At 38.1% G+C, this 20,352-nt stretch overlaps 5 protein-coding genes across 6 annotated transcripts; 2 read left to right on the top strand and 3 right to left on the bottom strand.

Moving 5' to 3' along the window:
- Window positions 1-2,650: 2,650 nt before the first annotated feature.
- Window positions 2,651-3,389, bottom strand: LOC6504080. The gene has a single exon (XM_001964102.4). The coding sequence runs from the start codon at window positions 3,300-3,302 to the stop codon at window positions 2,859-2,861; it is 444 nt and encodes a 147-aa protein (XP_001964138.2). The 5' UTR covers window positions 3,303-3,389; the 3' UTR covers window positions 2,651-2,858.
- Window positions 3,390-12,345: 8,956 nt separating this feature from the next.
- Window positions 12,346-13,685, top strand: LOC6503571 (mucin-5AC). Of its 2 annotated transcripts, none has more exons than XM_001964101.4 (3): window positions 12,346-12,746; window positions 12,805-12,969; window positions 13,042-13,685. In XM_001964101.4, the coding sequence occupies exons 1-3, from the start codon at window positions 12,374-12,376 to the stop codon at window positions 13,647-13,649; spliced, it is 1,146 nt and encodes a 381-aa protein (XP_001964137.3). In that variant the 5' UTR covers window positions 12,346-12,373; the 3' UTR covers window positions 13,650-13,685. The 2 variants fall into 2 exon arrangements, with proteins under 2 accessions (XP_001964137.3, XP_032309452.1); XM_032453561.2 differs by having other exon boundaries at window positions 12,347-12,746; window positions 13,021-13,685.
- Window positions 13,686-13,859: 174 nt separating this feature from the next.
- LOC6503572 lies at window positions 13,860-14,768 on the top strand. Its single transcript, XM_001964100.4, has 2 exons — window positions 13,860-14,019; window positions 14,082-14,768. Exons 1-2 carry the CDS (start codon window positions 14,005-14,007, stop codon window positions 14,661-14,663), a joined length of 597 nt encoding a protein of 198 aa, XP_001964136.2. The 5' UTR covers window positions 13,860-14,004; the 3' UTR covers window positions 14,664-14,768.
- Window positions 14,208-17,132, bottom strand: LOC6504079 (mucin-5AC). Its single transcript, XM_001964099.4, has 3 exons — window positions 16,874-17,132; window positions 16,657-16,815; window positions 14,208-16,504 (listed from the first exon to the last, which is right to left on the bottom strand). The coding sequence occupies exons 1-3, from the start codon at window positions 17,106-17,108 to the stop codon at window positions 14,745-14,747; spliced, it is 2,154 nt and encodes a 717-aa protein (XP_001964135.1). The 5' UTR covers window positions 17,109-17,132; the 3' UTR covers window positions 14,208-14,744.
- Window positions 17,133-17,653: 521 nt separating this feature from the next.
- LOC6504078 (mucin-2) lies at window positions 17,654-19,569 on the bottom strand. The gene is made up of 3 exons (XM_032453560.2): window positions 19,314-19,569; window positions 18,059-19,257; window positions 17,654-17,995 (listed from the first exon to the last, which is right to left on the bottom strand). The coding sequence occupies exons 1-3, from the start codon at window positions 19,543-19,545 to the stop codon at window positions 17,690-17,692; spliced, it is 1,737 nt and encodes a 578-aa protein (XP_032309451.1). The 5' UTR covers window positions 19,546-19,569; the 3' UTR covers window positions 17,654-17,689.
- Between the last annotated feature and the right edge of the window lie 783 nt (window positions 19,570-20,352).

The raw sequence follows: 20,352 nt of genomic DNA, 5'->3' as shown, positions 1-20,352 counted from the left end.
CATTGGCAGACTATTTGGCAGCTTCGGACTTCGTGGCCTTGGTGGAGCCCAGCACTAGAGGCAAGGTCAGAGGGGGGATGGCGACTGGCTGCAGCCAGAAGAGGTGGTGGTGCAACGCCTACGCCAGCGGCTTACCTGTTGGACACGCCAGCGTCGACCGTCGTCTGGCGCACGGGGCGTATGCGCAATATGCATTTTGTCAACAGGTTAGCCTTGAGCCGTGTGCCACGCGCCCCAGCCAAGGTTGTGGCACAACCTTTCCCCCAAAGGCAGCAACGTCGCCGCCATCTCCCCTCTCACTTGCACACTTGGCGGCACTCACCCGCTCTCGCTCACACTCGCCGCAAATTCAGCGCATGCCCCAGACGCCAAGGCGGCGGTTTCCGGTGGAGGGGACTTCGTCTTTCATCGGATTGGTCCTTCAGATTCAGCGCCTCTGAGTGGTTGCTTTCAAGGGGAAAGCCTCGAAGGTTCCAGCCAGCGAGATTGTAGTCTTCCGACGGCAATTCTTCCCGTGAATTCTTCTGGGAATTTAAAGGTTGTTTTGGAGAAATTTCACAGAAACGCAATAAGGAGATTTTTCTCAATTATTGGCAATAGTTTTTGTTTATTTCATTTTAATATATTAATAAATATTAATCATAATTTTAGTAAATAAAAAAATAAGTTTAAAATCAATTATAATCTGAAAAAAGTTAAATTAATTTAGTTATTTTTCCTTTTTAAGGTTTAAATTAATATGAAAATACAAACCCCCTTTTATGGAAGAGTTCTAAGAAATTACCTTCTATTTCGAAGCTTTGTTTTACAAACTACTTAAAATATAAATTAAACTTATTTTTAAGCCATTATTTAGGTAAGTGCAAGGTATTTTAAAGATAAAACAAAATTGAATTGAAAAAGCTTAACAAACCCATTAAAAATAATGATTATTTAAAGCATTTAAAAAGCAACACCAGAAGAAGCAATTCAAGCGGATTATTTTGTCAAAATAAAATGCATTAAAGACCTAATAAGTTGGCAAAAAATATTAAATTTAAAAGCCTATGTTTATTATTAAATTTTAAAACTAAATACCATTTTAAAACCTATAGTTTGAGAATTAAATCAGAAATACTCAGTGGAAACAAAAGTTATTATTTCCATCAAAAATATGCAACATATTATTGATTTAAAGTTGATGTATTTCTGTATACATTTAATTCTACACATTAAATAAATGCCATCCTTTTGAATTGAAAAGCCCCCCGTGCCGAGCAAACAAACGTATATCAAAAATCAAATGCATATTGCTGCCAAATTCTAGCCTTTGCTTATTTGTTTTTTGTTTATTTGTTTGATTGTGGTTTTTGGGGAAATACGAGTCTCAAAGAAAATGCAATTTAATTATATGCAATTATTGAAAATTCCTGGATGAAAATCAAATTTTTGCATATTTGTGTCAATAAAAGGAAGTAAATCGAAAGCAATCGTCCTCAACGAGCACCCGACACGTGTCCACTGTAAGTATTGTGTACAGTAGATATTAGGTATTGGACAATACCTACAACCCCATCCAATTAGGGAGTCCCAGGTATTCCATAACAGAGCAGATTCCAGCTGAGATTTCAGTAGCAGGAGCCAGGAGCTGGAGCTTAGCAGGAGCAGGTGATGCCAGGATGTGTCAGGATACCCAAACACACTTACTAGATTCGCTGCCATGGCAAAGCAGTTGTTTCCTCTTATATTTATTCTTTCTCCACACATATATAGATATGTAAGTATTTTTTTTATAATTTCCATGGCTTTAAGTGCTAAAGCCATAGCATGCCACGCCATGTAGCTTTTGCCCCCAACCAATAGTTACTTTTTTGACCTGTTGCCATGGCAGATGGCGGGGGCAGGGCACATAAAATTTAACACAATGCCAGAGTGGCAGAAACGAGTGCCACTGCCACTGCCGCTGCACAAAAGTCATAAATTTTAACCAAGGTAGAGCCAAAGGCGATTGTCGAGTCGGCCACGGTGCGTATACGTTACATTTCTTCTACACTCACCCTAGAAATCGGATGACTTTTTGCGTAAGATGATCCCTTGGCTGCAGGTCCTGCAAGTGCAGCAAATTCCACGGCTTGTTATCCAATTAGTAAAAGAATAGTTTCCCGGCAACACAAGCAATAGCAAATTTTAGATTTCTAAAATTTGCCTTTAAAGCGTCGCTCTGTACCACATTCTGGTATAATTGTTATTCATATTTTTCACTTTTTTGTACTCCATTTTTATGGATGGCTTCATAAAAAAGTGCGTTTTTCACACAAATTGTGACCAGAAGGTAAATACAAATATTTTTATCTGCGGTTCGTGACTGTGAAAAGGATTAAGGGATGTGTTGTGAGTTAAAAGCAGTGGGGGCCTTTTTTTTTAAAACGACACTCATCTGTTGAGCAAATATAATTCCAGCTGCATCACCAGAAATGTCCCAGAAGCTAAAAAACTATCAGTATACAAAATATGAAAAAAGTGACGCTGGAAATTGAGAGGAAAAATGTTAAAAGGTGGATTGACAGTAGGCGTTGCCAAAAAAATATCTATATAAATATATATAAAATAATTTAAACTCTTAAATAATAATAATTATTATTAAGCTACCCCTAAGTTTAAAAAATATCACTTCAAATCATAAAACAACAAATATTATATTTGCAAACCATTTTTCTTTACGCCACCAAATATTTTAACATTTTGCGCCAAAAAGTATGCTTTTAATTTTTCAACCAGAAATTTCTACCTCTTTCTTGTAATATTATTTTTTTTTGTGACCATTTTGATTAAAATTTTTGTAAATCCATTATCCCTCGTATTTCTTTCGATTTTATAATTTATAATGTCTGAGTACAAGGACACTGGGTATCCGGCTTCTCAATCTTGATGGTGGCTAGTCTGGTCGATGGAAGTGACTGAAGATCCGATACCAAGTCCCTTGGTGTCTTTTCCGCCGCCTTCTTTGGGGCATCCTCGGTGTCCTGGTCGCCGGCAAAGGTTTCCTTTAGGACCGAACGATAGTCGTCGCCAAAGTAACGCAAATGCTCCAACAAACGACCCTTGCTATCGATGACGTAAAGGAAGTGCGACTCCTCCTGCTCCTCAATGACGTTCTCCATGCCCCGTGCTGGTCGCCGTTTTGTGCTCGTTTTGGGCAGTTCGATTCGATCCTTTAGCCCGTATCCGCCCAGGAGGCTCAGCTCCGGGAAACTGCTAATGGGCGGCACATACACGTTGATGACACGGCGGGACATCTTGGAATCGAGGTAATTTTGGTCCATTATGAAAAATACTGGAAATGGAAATTCGAAATGTAAGAAACTGTCTGCTCAAAGACAGGCTAAAGAATGATTAAGCCTAGCTTTCTTTGTTCTATGTTTGAAATATTCATTAAAATCTATAAAAACAAGGCATACTTTTTTAAAAATGTTGAGATAGAAAATGAGCTGTATTTTTGACGGGGTAACTATTCTAAATTCTCGAGAGGAAATACAATCATTTTTTATTAAACACTTCTTAAAAGGTTAAGATTCTTTCTAAATATTTTACTTACTAATAAAGATTGTCTATAATTTATTAAAAAAAACCAGCAAATTATTTATGAAAATATAGTACAAAGCAGTTGTTGCTTTTTTCTCTTTAAATTAATAACCAAAAAAAACTGAAATTAAGTTCAAGCTTTTCAAATTAACAAAGATAAAAAATATCTTATTTCCATTTACATATTTTATCAAATTTTTAATAGATGTTTTTGCCCTACATTATTGCCATTCACATTAATTAAAAAAACTAAAAAAGACAGCAATTTGATGACCAAAGAACCCCCTAAATTCGAGAAGCAGCTTCAAATTATAATTTTTAGCTAAAACTAATGACCCAAAAATTCAGATTATAATTTGACTTCGACATTTGCCGTATGTAACTATTTTAATATATTTTTTTTTTTTTGCAAAAACATCAAAATTTGCAATTTTAATTAAAACAGCAACAAGAAGAGAAAGTAGTATATGGCCATTAATTTTTGGGTTTTGCTGACATGCTGCAGTCAGGCATTGAATTTTTGTAGCTCATTAATAATATTCATCTATCAATAATTTGCGTCATTAATTAAGAAGATATTCACTTACATTTCGCATTTTGATCAAATAATATAAACATTGATTGGGCCTGGCAGTGAAATAATTCGCATTTAATACATTTTGCTGGTTCATGTTTGTTTGTTTCCATTTCCGATGAAAATTCAATAATTTATTTTACACAAAAATAGGGGTTGGTTGAAAAAAGTCTAGAAATAGTTGGATATTTATTTTACTCTTTATAATTAAATATATATAAATTTATTTTATATATATAAAGTAAAAGTTGCTAGCTTAGATTATTATATTTATTATTTTAATTTTATATTTATTTATATTTTTTTTTCGGTGTACATTGTCAGTACAAATTAGTATTTTATTTACCTTGAAAGGCATATCTTATTTGCTTATAAAATAGTTGGAAAATATATTAAATTTTGTGCGGTTTTGAAACAAAGTCAAAATAATCAAATTAAATTGTACACTGTCCCAGGTCCTGGGAATCGCAAATGCACAATGGAAATGGAAGGTAGCTCCTTTGACATTGCTCGAGGGGGGATAAGTGGGGTTGAGAGTGGGTGGTGGTTGGTGGTTGGTGGCTGTGGGTGTGGGATTGGAAAACAAAAGCCAGTGAGCATTGTCCAATGTCCATTGGCATGCTGTGGTCATGTCCCTGCTCGTAAGAAAAATAATTAACCGTTGATCAAATTGCACGTGGCATGTGGCATGTGGCGTGTGGCATAGTGGGATATGCCACTGTTGCACCATTGCTCAGCCGCCCAGTTGCCCAGTGGTCCGAGTTGCAGGTTGCAAAAGGCCGGGTTGCATTTCCCACGAGTCCAGTCAAGGATTTAATTATGGCGGCCTGGGTCCTCTCCTTCTATCCTCTTCAAAATGATCCACCTCCGTCCAGGCCAGAATTCCAGGAACCCACCATCCATACTCCGTCATGTCAAAGTCCTGGTATCATCCTGGTTGCATTCACTAATTGGACAGCATTCGACGGCATTGCAAAGCAGTAGCAGCAGCAGCAGTATCAGCAGAAGTTCCATCAAAACTTTCGAGGACACACACAGGACGCCCCCCACATTTTTCTAATGAAACAAAAACGAAAAAGGACTCTTCCTGGCATCCTGCCGACCAACAAAATGGTAATTTAGCCATGTGTGTGTAGCCACCAACACTCTCTCTCTCCGATTGGCTTTCCAAGAACATAAAAACAGTGGCTTTGGAGTTTAAATAAAATATCAGGTATGCCAGCTTATAGTTTACCTATATTTTATTAAAATAGTTTTTAACTTTTCATTTGCTTGTTTTTTAAACCTTAATTAGAGGTCACCGCTTTCAGTTTCAACTCATGCCATATGAACTTTTTAGGAAGGCTGAAATTAATGAAAAATATTAATTATTCTTTGCAATTAAAAATATTTAATAAAAATATATAAGTCATTATTTCGAAAAAATACTATAAGCTATGACAGTCTATAGTCCACATAGACAAATCAACAAATAAAATAAAAACCTAACTAGTGACTAAATTAAAGGCCAACTAGTACTATTCAGCTCGACACCTTTGTTTTCTGAATTAGAAATTCGAATCGACAATTAAATGATCAAATTGTTTCCATGTCTGTTACCTGTTTGTGTAATTTGGCTAATTTTTGGCTTAAAATTTGGAAATAAACTCACTTAGGTCCGAATGGTTGGGCATTCCATCGGCGGGAAAAAGCGCGGTCAACGTTTTAAACACAAAGGCACTAATTGAACACTTTCTGGCCAAGAGACAAAAGCTGGCAACAGCAACAAAAACCAAAAACCAACAACCAACAACAACAACAAGCCAAACAACCATGACAAGGGTCATAATTAATTGGATTTGGTAAACAATTTGTACAGTTTCATTTTCAGGCTAAACTAAGTTAGTTGGCTGCAAAAACTTTCCGCCGTTGCACTGGATAAGCCAAACGGATGGGAGGGAGGCGGATGGGAGCGCGGATGGGGGCGAAAGATGAGTCCTGGCAACAGGATGAACACATTTTTGCATTTTATTAGCTAGCTGCATATTTTTGCTAGCCTAATGAAATTACAAACATCCATATTTTTGTCCTATGTTCTATGAAACTTTTTCCACAGATTCCTTTAAATTCAAAACTCAAATATCACTCATACGCAGTGTATGCTAACAAATATATCACCCATACGCCGTGTGGGCGTTCAAGTGCAGGCTATGGTGTCACAGTGAGCCCCTATATATAGACAGAGAGACTCCTTTTGACGTAATATCCTAGATATCGTCCACCTGCAGGCATAAAAACCTGCGCCTGCAAGGGAAAAAAATTGAAAATCCCATGCTCTTAGTCCGATATATGGAATAATGGAAAAATGTTGGCAAAATGCATTTGCAAAAAAAAAAGATGAAGAGGGGAATGATTAGTGCTTGGACACGGGCCATTATAATGCCAAACCTTTCATGCCAGGATTCAGGATGCTACGATGCAGCTCGACAGCTGAAAAAATTCCAATGAAAGATGGCAGCGAGCAAAAAAAAAAGAAAGCATATCGAGTATCCTACCAGGTATTGGAATTCGTATTTCATTTTTAATTAATTACTGCAAATAATAAAAAAGAAAATAGGAGGAAGCAATAGAATTAATCGGTAATTACATATACAGAGAGTTAACTTTTTTAATAAACCAGAAAAAATCAGAGAGCACTTCAAAAAAACTCTCAATCACCTGAAGAGTTGAGTATTAAAAAGAGGAAAGCACTTGCATTACCGGAAATTCAATGTTAAATGTACTACAAACCATAACCATAACCACTTAAAGGTTGTTAATTTTATTCAGCATTTAATTTAAAGCATTTAATTGCCAGGACTTGTGAATTCCAGACCGAAAACCAAACCGGATTACCTGTGGAGAGCACACGAAGGTGTGCCAACGTTCACATGGGCTTTATGACAGGCCCCAGCAACTCGAAACGATAAAGGGAAATATAATAAAAAATATGTGGATAAATTGTGACTTTTCTTTGACGCTTCTGTTTCGCACAAACACACACACAAACAATACACATAATAAAAAATAAAACTCACACGCACAGCAAGAGACACAACACGAAGCACATTGTGGTATTTTAAGCGGAAAATATGCCGCACTTCCGGCGGCTGTTGCTCTGGCTCTCACACACCAAACAAACAAGAAAAGGCACTGCAAAAAATATGTTAATAATATTTAAGCTTTATATTTTATTTTTATCACCTTTTGCTAACAATAAAAATATATAAAAGACTTTAAAAGATTTACTAAAGCTAAGCCTCTCAAGCTTCAAGTAATTTAAATAAATAATTCTATTAGGTTTAAAATAATTTTCTAAGTATTAAATTCTTAAAGAAACCTATAACTTCTTAACCCATTAGTTTCTTTATAGTTCCTAGTAACCATATAGCTCATAAAAACTGTAGAAATAATTTTAAAAATATTTTTTTTCTCAGTGCTTAAACAGCTTGAGCCCCGCAGAGGGAAGTTGACTTGGTTACCGTTTTGGAAGACAGAAGGCCACCAAGAAGATGGCTGGCAGATCTGTCTGTGACTGTATTCGTGAGCTTAAGATGGGAAGAGTCCAGGGAGGGGGACTCACTGTTATTATATTTATATATTATTATAATCCCAGGATGGCAAACAAAGTGTTGACAGAGCAACAGAGACAGACTAAGACTGAGAGAGAGAAACAGATAGAGATGGTGGCGGAAAACCAAAAACCGAAAAGGAAAACCCCGGGAAAACCAACGTTAAATTACGCTAACCAAATACATTTTCGTTTCGTTTCATATTTAATTGCCTAATCGCACTGGGACCATGAAAACCAAAAACGCACCCAAGGACCCACCGACCAAGATGAAGTTTTTAGTCTCTGGACCAAGTTTTGGTGTGAAATTAAAATTGGAATTAAAAGCACAATGAAGCCCAGACAGAGACAAAGAGAGATCAGAAAGAGACAGCAATGGGACAGGGATGGGGTCCAGATGAATAGCTGGACCTTGTCGTCCTTAGTGCTAAATGATTTATGGCACTTTCCACTGCAGACTACCTACCTACCTACCTACCCAGCGGGCTGTGCTACGTGGCAAGTCCTTATGCAAATTGTTTTCGAGAATCTGACAAAACGATGAAGTTTTCATTAGGCTGCCATTAGAAAACTTGCTTTTCAAATTATGCCAGCCAGGCCAATGTCTGTTGCCAGTTTTTCCTTCCTGGCTTAGCTTTCTTTGTTTTTTTTTTTTTTACAATTTTTTGACACATCTAAGCTTTGGCAGGAGCTTCGGTCGCCAGGATGATGGATAGCCGGCATGGGAATTTTCCGGTTCATTCCCAAAAATCACTTGAAAATTGAACATTTTTTTGGCAATTTTGAAAATTGAAAATGTGAATCAACAATAATAAAAAAAGGGGTTACACAAAAGGGGTTTCTCTAAAAAAAATTCGAAGTCAGCTTGACTTTACAATTTCCTTTCAGTAATATTGTTTTAAATTTTAATTTGAACTTTTTAATCATTTCAAGATTAGGCTAGACCCATATCTTAAAAAATAGATAGACCCATATCTTAAAAAATATCTAAAATAAAATCAACACCTTGAATTTATATATATTTATAAAATATAAACCTCAACACCATTTAATTTACTTTATTTATCAACTGAAACATTTTTGAAATGACATTTTCATTACCCAACTCGCCCACCTTGTTTTCACTGAAAAACACACAAAATAAATTGTGTATTTTGTTGCCACCTCGACGTTTCCGTTTCTAATTCCCAGCCCTGTTGAAACTAATTTTAAAGTAATTTGTTTTTCCCAAATAGATTGCATATTCCCTTGTCACAAAAAACCGCACATCATAATCATAATCATAATCATAATCGTAATCATATTTTTTTTCAGGACGGTATGGGGACTTGGTTGTGGGAGCAACCCCCATAAAAAATAATAAGAGACACACACACACACATACAGCCATTTGGTAATCGATCATCAGGATGGGAAGAGGGGAGTTGTGGGGGGCAGGGACACCCTCCTTACCAATTTGTATAAATTATTTAAATATTGATTTATTAGTTAAAAATTTAACATCTAATTTAAGGGGAAGGGCGGAACAGATGCTTTTTTTTTGGAGAGAGAAAATTTATGCGGCAAAGCTAACGAATTTATCATTATCCTTGGGCGCATAAATTGAAAAATAAATGGAATATACATATATATATATATATTTAACCCGTTGGCTAAAATCTGTATATATATCCCATTGAGCCTGTTTGTTTATTTGTGTGAGTGCCTTTTGCGAGCTCGTAACTCAAAGCCAACTTTGCTCTTTAAGGATGGGAGTCTAGGGGCCTGAGGGGCTTAAGGGGTCTGGGGTCTGGGGGAGATTCTGCGCTCCGCCCACAGACAGCACACACACCAACACCTTTTCAGGAAAAACATATAAAAACACACACACACACATCCGTGGGGGGGTGACACATTCAAAGTTTATCCCTAAGCCTGTTTTGCACATTAATTTACTGACCTTTTTGCACTTTTTTCATAGTTTTTCTGCCACGCCCCCGTAGCTGCGGCAGACTCTAGATCCTTTCCCCACACTTAGATATTTTTTTCCCACCATTCAGCATTTTTTTACACTGAAATAAATATTAAAAAAGCCTTACAATATATTTTATATTTAATAAAAAAAATCTCATTTCATTTTTGAGTATTTCACTTTTAAGTTGTATAGACAAATATTTAAAGAATAAATTAATACAACTTTATTATTATAAACTTTAATAGTTACAAGTTAAAAAATATATATATCTTCACTTCTTAATAAAAAAATCTTTATTTTTTAGTAAATACAAAAACAAAACCCACCAAAAGTATTTTAAATAAAATTCTACAGAAAGCATCTAACAAAATGTATTTTACTTTATAATTATGACTTTTAAAATATCTTACAAAATTATGAATAATATTTGTAGTTCTTATTTTAAGTCAAAATATAAATCTAAACAATTCAAACCTGAATATTAAACACATTTTGGAGAGACAATAATAGCATAGTGAAGAGAAGCACACTTCACGCGACTAGGCCAGGACAGCGCGATATTGCCTTGTCCTGTTTGTTATCCTGTCCCTCCACTCCCCCATATCCTTACCATTTTTATCTGTGAGCTATCCCTCACACCATCCTCTCCCTCTTTTACCGAAAAAAAATCCAAAAAAAATACAATATTAAACAGACTGACCAAACTGGCAAGTGGCCATCAGGGTTCTGGGCTCTCGATTTTTGATTCAGGTTTCAGGATTCAGGCAGGACGAGGCTCTATAGTCCAACGGATGATGAATGTGTGACACTTTGGCAGTTTGTTTGTTTGTTTATTGTTTGGGCCACACCCCTTAACCGCCCCTTTCTGTGTTACTTTGAAAGCGACCAGAACCGAAAGTAAGCCCAAGAGTTCCCACAACAAAAAATAGTTAATAAAATCGAATATTTAAGTCTCTTTTTTTTAGAAGATATAGAGCTTTAATTTTTAGTTGGCAATTTTTATAAATATTTAAACTTAAGGTTATTATATTTTAAGCATAATTATAAAAATCTATTTTCTCAAGACAAAATCAAGTGATTTGATTTTTCGACTTTAATAAATGTTTTTGTAACCTTTTTTTTATATAAAAATTTTAAGTAAAATCCTCTACAAATCATATCAATAAAACCTACAAACAATAAACAAAGAAACTCCCCCATTTTAATGTCCTTATTCATTTTTTCGCTCATTAACTTAATTGTATTAAGAACCAAAATGTCTTTATTGTTATAATTTGTCCTTTTGTTATTTTTTTTATGAAATAGTAATATATTTTTAAAGAAAAAGTAGCCATTATTCTTTTAATTCATGATTCTCTGAATGGAAGAAGCTTTAATGTCTGCGATTCTTACTTTCGATTTGATTTTTCTTTTTCGTTTCCGTTTCCGTTGTGGCGACGCCATTGTTCGATTTCATAAAGCCCGGCAATGGTCCAGGACCTTTTCGTCCTGCTAGGGAATAAGTAACATTCGTTTGTTTGCCTTCCTTCACACACAAACATAAACATAAGCATAGATATATTTATTTGTGTACATAGATTGGTGAAAGCGAGTGTGTTTGTAAGGAGAGTTTAATAAATTGTATCTTCTGGTCCTCACACATAAGCATATGCAGATTACTTTGTGGCCAAGGATCCTTGCTTGCAAGCTTTCCTACCAAAACTAAGGACATGCAGCCGGTGGGGTCGAGATGGGCGATGAGTCCTCTTTCATTTTCAATAACGGCAAAGCAATAAACTAGCTCCCCCCCTCAAAAAAAAAAAGTTTTTTTGGTATTTTGTTGAAGTTCCAAATAACTTTGAACCACATCTGAAAAGGACGTTGAAAAGGATTCCAGCTGAGACAGTTTCTGGTGAAAAGGACTTGTTTTCTGTTTGGTTGAGGCAGGTTTGAAGCATGTAGTTTTGAAAAATTATATATTTTTTATGGAACTTTAAATAATAATATAAGATTGGAAATTACTTTTAAAGTAAAAGGATTAGTCCTTTAAAGATTAACAGAAATTAAATTCGAGCTGGGTAAAAAATATTCATTAATAGTTTTGAAAAACTTAAGTATTTAACCTTTTATATTTCATAAAATTTTTTATAAAAAGCTTTGAATCAAAATTCAGTTTGGACTTTATTTTAAAAAGCTTCCAACGCTTTCTTTCTAATTGGCTTTCTTTACTGCCAAGGCGTCTAAGAAAAGTGGCTTTAAAGCTTCCAAAGTGTGGGGTTTGGTTCAAAAATGCCAAAAGCTTTTAATGGTTTAGTAAAAACTATTTAAATATTTAAAGTCAAGTCATATATTTTTATCACCTTGTTTTACAGAATGTTTTGTAAGCTAATCGCTTTGGAAAAACTGACCTCAAGAAAGTATCTGTCAGATAATCATGCTCACGTGCTGCTATCCAAGTGAATGACCCATAAGATATTTAAGCCGAAAGATAAAGAAAACTGAATGAATGAACTAGAAAAGTGCGACACCTGTTCTTTTTGCTTTATGAATACTTTCTTGTAGCACTTTCGAAGATAAGTGCTGTAAAAATGCATTTCATTTCTCGCAGATAACGACAAGTCAGTGAAAAAATGCAGAGAAACGTAAAGATAAGCCCATGGATGGAGGGAATATAAAGCAAAGCCAACGATCTGCAGAGGTCACAAGTCATTTTGCGATGAAATCGAGACAAGCCACCAAAGCACTAGCCATGAACTGCCTTATCCTGGTGACGGTCCTGAGCATCCTTGAAGGCGCTTGGGGCAAGCTTCCCATGTCCCAGTCCGCGATGCCTGACTGGCGGTACAGTGATCACCACTACACGAGCGCCCAGTATGCCAAGATCCTGGGGGATTCTGGCCTGGGACAGGACAAGGAGGACAACGGCTTGAATCTGAATGCTCTGCAGATCCAATACGTGGACTATCAGCCACATTGCATGCCCGGTGGCATTCCGGTTTGTGCCACAAATGGCACGGACAACTTTTACTTTGAAAACGAATGCCACTTGGAGGCACATAACCTGAAGATGCTGTTTCAACACGGAACTGGTGAGAAGTGCCTTTAAAAATATCTTTCTTTAATTTTTAAATATTATATGTTGTGTAGAACTGGAGCCCACGGATCTGGAGAGGTGCACTCCACCCTGCCACACCATTAAGTGCACAAAAGTTAGTCGTCCTGTTTGTGCACTGGCAGAAATTGTCAACTCGAAGCCCCAAACTTTCGTCAATGAATGCGAAATGAAGAGATACGGCTGTGAAAGCAAGTTGGGTAAGTATAACTTGGGATAACACATAGATTCCATAATAAATGTCTATTTAGTCGTTCGTATTCTGCACCAAGGTCCTTGCCAAGTTCCCACAACCAGACCCAGGAAGCCAAAGAATCAGAGACGTCATAAGCCTCAGCGTCCTGCCAAAAGCCGCAAGGAGAAACCTCAGAAGATATATATTCTCCTCGCCACCACCACCCCAAAAAGCAAGCCCTTTAGAGCCCATGGCACCACCAGAAGGACCACCCCTAGAACCCCCAGAATCACCACTAGCACCACCACCACTAGCACCACCACTCCCAGCCCCATGAAATTTCAACAAATAATGAACCAGAAACATCCCATGGTCTCCGTCTCAAGGGCAGAGAGTGCCTATAATGTCTACAACATACCCGATGTGGGTCAGGACTATGAGGAGATAACTGATTCCACTCTGTCCATGTTCTTGCCAGAAGTGGGTCATGTCACGGCTGGCTATAGCAGCAGCACCACCACAAGTACTACGAGTACCACTAGCACCACCACAGAGAATCCTTTGAGATGGACAACCACCAGAGTGCCCAGCTCTACGGAAGAGTATAGCACCACGGAGAAGAGCACCACCGATATGCCAGAAATAGAATCTACGATCTATGAAAGCAACACCACCCAGCCAATGGAAAGCACCACAGGAAAATAGCGATAATTTTTCATTTAATATTTATTTTACAAGGATATTATTTATTGAAATAAATTATTTTATTTGAAAAGAAAATTGTTTATTATTTTTTAAAGTTTTTGAAAGACTATTTAAGATATTAAAAAGCCTCTGCATTTGTTTTTAAAATTGTAAAAATTGTTTAATAATGAAAGTACTTCCAAACTAGTCTTCCAACACTTCCCATCGTAGTAGGCCTCGACAAAAGTGTCAAAGATCAAATGTCTTGCTAAAATTTTCACTCAACTAACTTCAGTAGACTGAAAATTCTGCGCCAATCAAGAACAAATAAAAAAAAAATATATAATTCTCCTCAAGAAAATACAAAAAAGCTACCATGAAGTCCCTGGAGGTAAGTTCTTTCGACAATTACTCGTTGAAATCGTATATCTCATGGAAAAAACAAAAAAATAGATCATTTTCATTTGGATCCTTTTGGGCTCGATGCCCAGGATGCTTGCGAGCTCCATTATGACCTGCCCTCAGCCGAAGTGCGTGGCCAACCTGACTCTGGAAAAGGATGGGGATGTCTGCCGTCCCGAGGAGAGGTACAAAAATGTTGGATTGGAGGCCGAACTGGGATTGATGAAGGAGGTGTTGGGCTGGCCCCTGGCTTTCATCACCGACTATCTCCGGGAGTCGACCCTACGCTTTCGGGATAACATGTTGGTCCTCAGCGAAGTCCACAGTCGTCGCAATAGGATCGTCCGTCGTAGGATCCGTCGCCTTCAGGCCATACGCACCATGTACCGTGGAAACGAGTACGCGAAACTGAACAAGAAGAGTGTGCTCTTCCAGGCCATCCGTTTGATGAATACCCTTTCCCTTCACATGGATCCCGATGCCTTTATCGGGAATCTAACCCTGAAGATCCAACCCTTCATCCGGGGTCCTTTGATTCAACGTCCTGAGCTGAATACCATACCGGAAGGGTATATCATCAAGCTGCCCCCCAATCGACTCTTCTCCAACATAACTCTTACTAATTTTCGTTGATTTATATATTGTATATTAAGATATTAATATTTATGAATTTGTTTAAAATTTTCATATAGCTAACTTAGTAATAAAATGGATTCAGTTCTTTGGAGCTGGCCCGTAGGTCTGTGCCTTTTGATTTTCCTCCTTGTTGAAGTCCAGGAAGAGCAGGGACTTTATCCTTTCCGAGGTGCCCAGATTCAGATATAGGGTGCCATAGTGGAAATTGAGAACAGTTCCGTTTTTGGTAATGATTGTCGATTCGTAGGTCTTTAGGGTATCGTTGGTGGGATAAGTCTGATTATACTTTTTGGGTTCATAGGCTGGGTTGGCGGGTTCTTTGTAAGATTCATTGGGTGGATAAGTGGGGTTGTATTCCTTGGCTTCGTAGCTCGTTTTGGGGGACTCCTTATAGGTATCATAAGTAGGATAGGATGTGGGTTTCTTGGTGTAAACTACTTCTGTAGTAGTTTCTGTGGCGACTTCTGTACTTTCTTCATCCTGAACGGCGTTAATTTTGATTAAATTTTCTCTTTTTTTGGAGTTTTCAGGTGTAGTCGTTACTGCTTCTTCAGTAGTTTCTTCTGTAGTTTCTTCGGTAGTTTCTTCAGTAGTTTCTTCGGTAGTCTCTTCAGTAGTTTCTTCGGTAGTTTCTTCGGTAGTTTCTTCAGTGGTTTCTTCGGTAGTCTTCTCAGTACTTGTCGTTGGATAATAAGTCTTATAAACAGACGGAGCTCCATAAGTGGACTTGACTTCATAAGGGGAATAAGATGGAGTCTCATAACTCGAATAGGTCTGAGAAGGCTTGGAAGGACTGTAGTACACTGTAGTATACTCTGTGGAAGTTAATTCTTCTGTTGAAGATTCTGTGGAAGGTTCTGTGGAAGCTTCTGTGGAGGCCTCTGTGGAAGTGCTTCCTTGAACTGCATTAACTTGTATCAATCCTTGAATTTTCTTTTTCTCAGTTGTCTTTTCCACGGGCGCTTCAGTTGTGGAATAAGTACTATACGATTTTGAAGATTCATAATTCGAATAGGATTTCGTTTCGTAAGTCGAGTAGGTTTGGTAAGTCTTGCGGGACTCATAGGGCGAGTAAGTATTGTAAGTAGTTGATTCTGTGGTGGAATCTGTTGAAGACTCAGTTGAAGAATCGGTAGAAGAGTCAGTAGAAGAATCAGTTGAAGAATCAGTAGAAGAATCTGTGGTAGATTTTGTAGTATCATTTTCCTCCTCGTCTTGAGCCACATTGGCCTTGATTAACTGATCGATCGATTTTTTATCATTTGAAGCTTCTGTGGTTGTGGCATGTTCATGGTAAGGAGTTGTATTATATTTCTTTAAGTATTTAGGGGCCTCAGTGGTCTTCGGACTCTCCGTAGTACTTGATGTTTCTACCACAGCATTGATCTTGATATTTTCACGGGGATTGGGTCTTGGAGTTGTGGTAGTTGTAGGACTCTCAGTAGTAGATGTGGAAGTGGTTGTAGGACTCTCTGTAGTTGTGGTTTCCGGAGTCGTTGTCTTCGGGGTCGTAGTGGTTTCATAATAAGTTTGCGGAGAAGTCTTGTAAATAGTTGCTGGCGTAGTATAGGAGACTGTATACTCCGTGGGAAGATTCTCCCAGGTAAGCTCGTAAGGCAGATAAACAGGACCCTGGAAGCGGTGTTGGGGACTGCTCAAGGGCCGTGGCTGGTAGTTTCCATAGGGATTATAAGGCGCCGCCGGTTGTGGGGGTCCATAAGGGTTATAACTTGGCTGATGGTGCATCACGTAGGGATTATAGTTATAGGAACGAGCCTGAGATGATCGACTGGCTGGATATCTGCTATCACAGGGACCCTCATGGTGCAGTTCGAAAGCTATAGTATAAAAGAATGAGTAAAGTTCTCTAATTATTCCTGTTTAAAAACAAAACGTGCTATTAGCTGTTTTCAAAGCTGGCGCATTTTGTTTGAAGCACGATTACTTAAATTCTGATTAACTATAATATACGTTTTAAATAAAAACTCACCAAGATCGGTTCGGCACTTCACCAGCTGCAGCTCGCAATGACTCTTGAAGGTTCTTCTCACATTTCCCAATCTTCCGCAGACGGGGCTTCCGTATTCCTGGCAATTGTCCGGGCAGAGTTCCAGGTTCTCACATCGGTTTGAATGAATGATGATCCAGTCTGAAAGTAAACACAGTTATTAGAGACCATCAGACATATTCCACCACTAAGTACTTACCATTTCCGGTGAGATACTTGAAGCGGGTAACCTCGCAGGGACTGGGAAAGGTGGAGGGCTGAGATCCGGGGGCTACGGCACACACTACACTCTCGGGACCAGTGGGCGGGCACTGGGTATACTCGAACTGGGGCTGCGATTGGTAATACGGCGCCGGATAGTAGGGTACTCCGTAATCCCAGGCATGGACTCCAGCGAGGAGAGCGACTTGAAGAACTGAAAACAAGGCTGTCATTTTGCAAACGATTCGAAAGCAACTAATGCCTTGACCTCCACACAGTCAGGTTTATATACTATCCTCTTGCCCAGAATCGAGAGTCTATATAGTAATGCTCTCATATACTTGCTATGTGTCTACGTGTTCCGGTTCATAATTATTATTATTTATTATTTATAATACTTTCATTCGGTCGTCTCTCCTCCTCACTTCATTATGAAATTTTTTTATTAAAAATAACAATTTGCTATCTCCGCGGATTTGAGTCATGTGCAATAATAATAAAATAAATTAATAATAACGTCTGCAAAATTCTAGCTAAAAGATGACTCAGCAGACTTACTTGGGTGGGAATTACTGCATTTTTGTTTTTGGGGAATTGTAAATGAATTCCCTCATTGCCCAGTTCACGTGCTGACTTAAGATCACGTTTCCAATGACATAACCCACCAGACTCGTCGGCACAAAAGTTCTCTCACTCGTCTAACTCTTCTCCATTTCATAACAACAATGGCAACGTGATCTTGGAGTGTTTGTTGGAATTAATTAAATAATTGTTTGCAAATTAAGAATTTCTATTTTATTGTCAGTACGGAAAATTAATAGTAAATGAGCTGGGCTTGGGTATAGTCGGTTTGTCCGTACCATTGGTAGTATGGTGGTTTTTTGGTAGTCGAAGTGGTCGAGGGCGCAGCTGTGGTGGTAGTCGTTGTAGTTGTGGCTATAGTAGAAGTCTCATCCACAATTCCACCGACGAAAGAATAGACTACGGAACCTCCGGTGGTGATAAGTACTGTTGTGATATTTTTGAAATTGGGCTCTCCAGTTGCCGGATCAGTGGCCAAGGTGGCTAAGACAAAACGCAACCGCTTTCCGTTGTCTAGAACTTCAATAACCACATTGTTCTAAAAATATTAAGAGAAATAGATTAATTACAGAGTTCAAGGCTTATTTTGGGAAATACTTACAGCAGCGGGTGTTGCGGTTGTCGTGGATGTCGTTGAAGGATCAGTTGTGGTTGTTGGTTCCGTGGTTGTTGTAGTTGTTGATGGGTCTGTTGTGGTTGTTGTTGAAGCTTCAGTGGTTGATGTTGTCGAAGGATCCGTGGTTGTTGTTGTTGAAGGATCAGTAGTTGTCGTTGAAGAGTCAGTTGTTGTTGAAGGGTCAGTAATAGTTGTCGTGGTTGTAGGATCTGTGATGGTGGTCGTTGAAGGATCAGTAGTTGAAGGATCTGTAGTCGAAGGATCAGTAGTTGAAGGCTCAGGAGTCGAAAGATCAGTAGTTGTTGAGGGGTCAGAAGTTGTTGTTGATGGATCAGAGGCTGTTGTTGTTGAAGGGTCAGAGACAGTTGTTGTGGAAGGATCAGAGACTGTTGTTGTTGAAGGATCAGAGACTGTTGTTGTTGAAGGATCAGAGACTGTTGTTGTTGAAGGATCAGAGACTGTTGTTGTTACAGGCTCCGTAGTGTTTGGTGATTCGGTAGTGGTGGTTGGTGTAGGCTCTGTAGTTTTTGTTGAAGCTTCAGTAGAAGTTGTTGTTGGAGCTTCAGTACTAGTTTTTGTTGAAGCTTCAGTAGAAGTTGTTGTTGGACCTTCAGTACTAGTTGTTGTTGGAGCTGCAGTAGTTGTTGTTGAAGCTTCAGTGGTAGTTGTTGTTGGAGCTACAGTAGTTGTTGTTGTAGCTTCAGTGGTAGTTGTTGTTGAAGTTTCAGTAGTTGATGTTGAAGCTTCCGTAGTTGTAGACTCCGTTGTGGATGTTGGTGCCAGAGTTGTCGTACTAGTTGTCGAAGTCTCATCATAGCACGGTTTTCCAGTGACATCTGGTCGCCTGGTGGGATAATGCCAGTATGGAGGTCTAAAGCTCACAGGAGGCCTCCTTGGCGGAGGGGCTGGCAGAGGTGGCCTAAAATACCAGACTGGAACCGCAGGTACATAATCCACTGCCTCTACTTGCGGTCTCTCATAATCCAAAAGAGATGCCGCTGGAATACGCCTAACATTCTCCGTGAGACAGGGTTTTGGAACATAGGGGGAGGTGTACGTGGAACGAGGTGGTTGGGAGGCCAGCAAGCTCTTGTAATTACTCCTACTACTACTGTAGAAGTAGCCCCTATTCCGCTGAGGTGACAGCGATGTATGGCAATAATAATCATCCAATTTAACAGATTCTAAAAGGCAATAACATGTTATAAATTATTTTTAATCTTAGCTTGGTAATATCTACCTTCTTTTCCAGTAAAAATCATCCTGAGATTGTAGTTATTGAACTCGCAAATACTCTCGAACCAGCGGTATCCATAATTACAAGTGGCACAAACACGTGGACCGCATGGCGATTCGTTCCTTGAATAGTCCCGATGACGAATATATCCTCTGTAGTCCTCAGTATCCAAGGGACTCTGGGAAAAGGTCAGAACCGAACCGAGCAGCAAAAGGCAGATGAGCACTGTCCACATTTTGAATGTTAGCGTATAACTGATGTCATTTTCCCTCCCTTGACCAACTATTTATACGTCAAATTTCTTAATTCTTTGATGGGCAGAGCCACAAACCCACAAACAGTTGACAGAACAAGGTGTTCCAGACGGCGTCTGTCTATCGGTTAGCTACGTGCTCCAATCCACCTTGCATTGTAAGTTAAAAAGGTAGAGTCTCAAACAGTCTCAGATTCGGATTCTCCGACTCCGTAGCTGCTAAGATATTGTCTCCACCTTTGGTAATTGAGTCCCCACAAAGCTAAAGAAAAAAAAACCTGGAAAGAAAAAATTCTTTACGCAATCTGAAGTTCAAATTCGCTGGACTGCTTTCTGAGATGCTTGGTCTACGACTGCTTGCTGGGAAAAGCTTTTTAGTAAAGCAGTATGGCTTAAAGTTCTGGGTTTGAAAATAAGCTAAAATGTTCTTGTTTAATATTTCATATTTTAAAAATAATAACAATTACTACCAAGCTTTAAAATGCTTACAAATAAAGCAGTTGAAACCACAATACTTTTCACATTATTTTAAAACATTTTTGAACTTTTATCATATATTTATGTGTGTTTATTTTAAATACTTTACCTACAATTTGAATGATTATAAAGTACGTTAATTATAAAAAATTTTTATTAAATATTTCTAGATAATTTTTAAAATAAAAAATAACAATAATTCGGGGTTTTTTTTTGTCAAAAATCAGCAAAAACTTATTTAAACAACAAATTAACTTCCTTTTAGTTGTATAGCTTTTTTATTTTAATAATATATACATAAAAACGAAAAAA

The sequence above is a fragment of the Drosophila ananassae genome, chromosome XL (assembly GCF_017639315.1).
Source record: "Drosophila ananassae strain 14024-0371.13 chromosome XL, ASM1763931v2, whole genome shotgun sequence".
Classification (NCBI taxonomy): domain Eukaryota; kingdom Metazoa; phylum Arthropoda; class Insecta; order Diptera; family Drosophilidae; genus Drosophila; species Drosophila ananassae.
Note: the sequence above shows the minus strand (reverse complement) of the source record. Positions and strands in the feature narration are given on the sequence as shown.

Excerpts from the sequence above, each read along its gene's own strand:
- LOC6504080 (XM_001964102.4), bottom strand. The coding sequence starts at position 3,302 with ATGGACCAAAATTACCTCGATTCCAAGATGTCCCGCCGTGTCATCAAC.
- LOC6504078 (XM_032453560.2), bottom strand. The coding sequence starts at position 19,545 with ATGTGGACAGTGCTCATCTGCCTTTTGCTGCTCGGTTCGGTTCTGACC. Across the intron at positions 19,258-19,313 it reads GATTTTTACTGGAAAAGAAG|AATCTGTTAAATTGGATGAT; the intron begins GTAGATATTACC and ends ATTGCCTTTTAG. Across the intron at positions 17,996-18,058 it reads CAACCGCAACACCCGCTGCT|AACAATGTGGTTATTGAAGT; the intron begins GTAAGTATTTCC and ends TAATATTTTTAG.
- LOC6504079 (XM_001964099.4), bottom strand. The coding sequence starts at position 17,108 with ATGACAGCCTTGTTTTCAGTTCTTCAAGTCGCTCTCCTCGCTGGAGTC. Across the intron at positions 16,816-16,873 it reads CAAGTATCTCACCGGAAATG|ACTGGATCATCATTCATTCA; the intron begins GTAAGTACTTAG and ends GTTTACTTTCAG. Across the intron at positions 16,505-16,656 it reads GAAGTGCCGAACCGATCTTG|CTTTCGAACTGCACCATGAG; the intron begins GTGAGTTTTTAT and ends TTTATACTATAG.
- LOC6503571 (XM_032453561.2), top strand. The coding sequence starts at position 12,374 with ATGAAATCGAGACAAGCCACCAAAGCACTAGCCATGAACTGCCTTATC. Across the intron at positions 12,747-12,804 it reads GCTGTTTCAACACGGAACTG|AACTGGAGCCCACGGATCTG; the intron begins GTGAGAAGTGCC and ends TATGTTGTGTAG. Across the intron at positions 12,970-13,020 it reads CGGCTGTGAAAGCAAGTTGG|TCGTTCGTATTCTGCACCAA; the intron begins GTAAGTATAACT and ends ATGTCTATTTAG.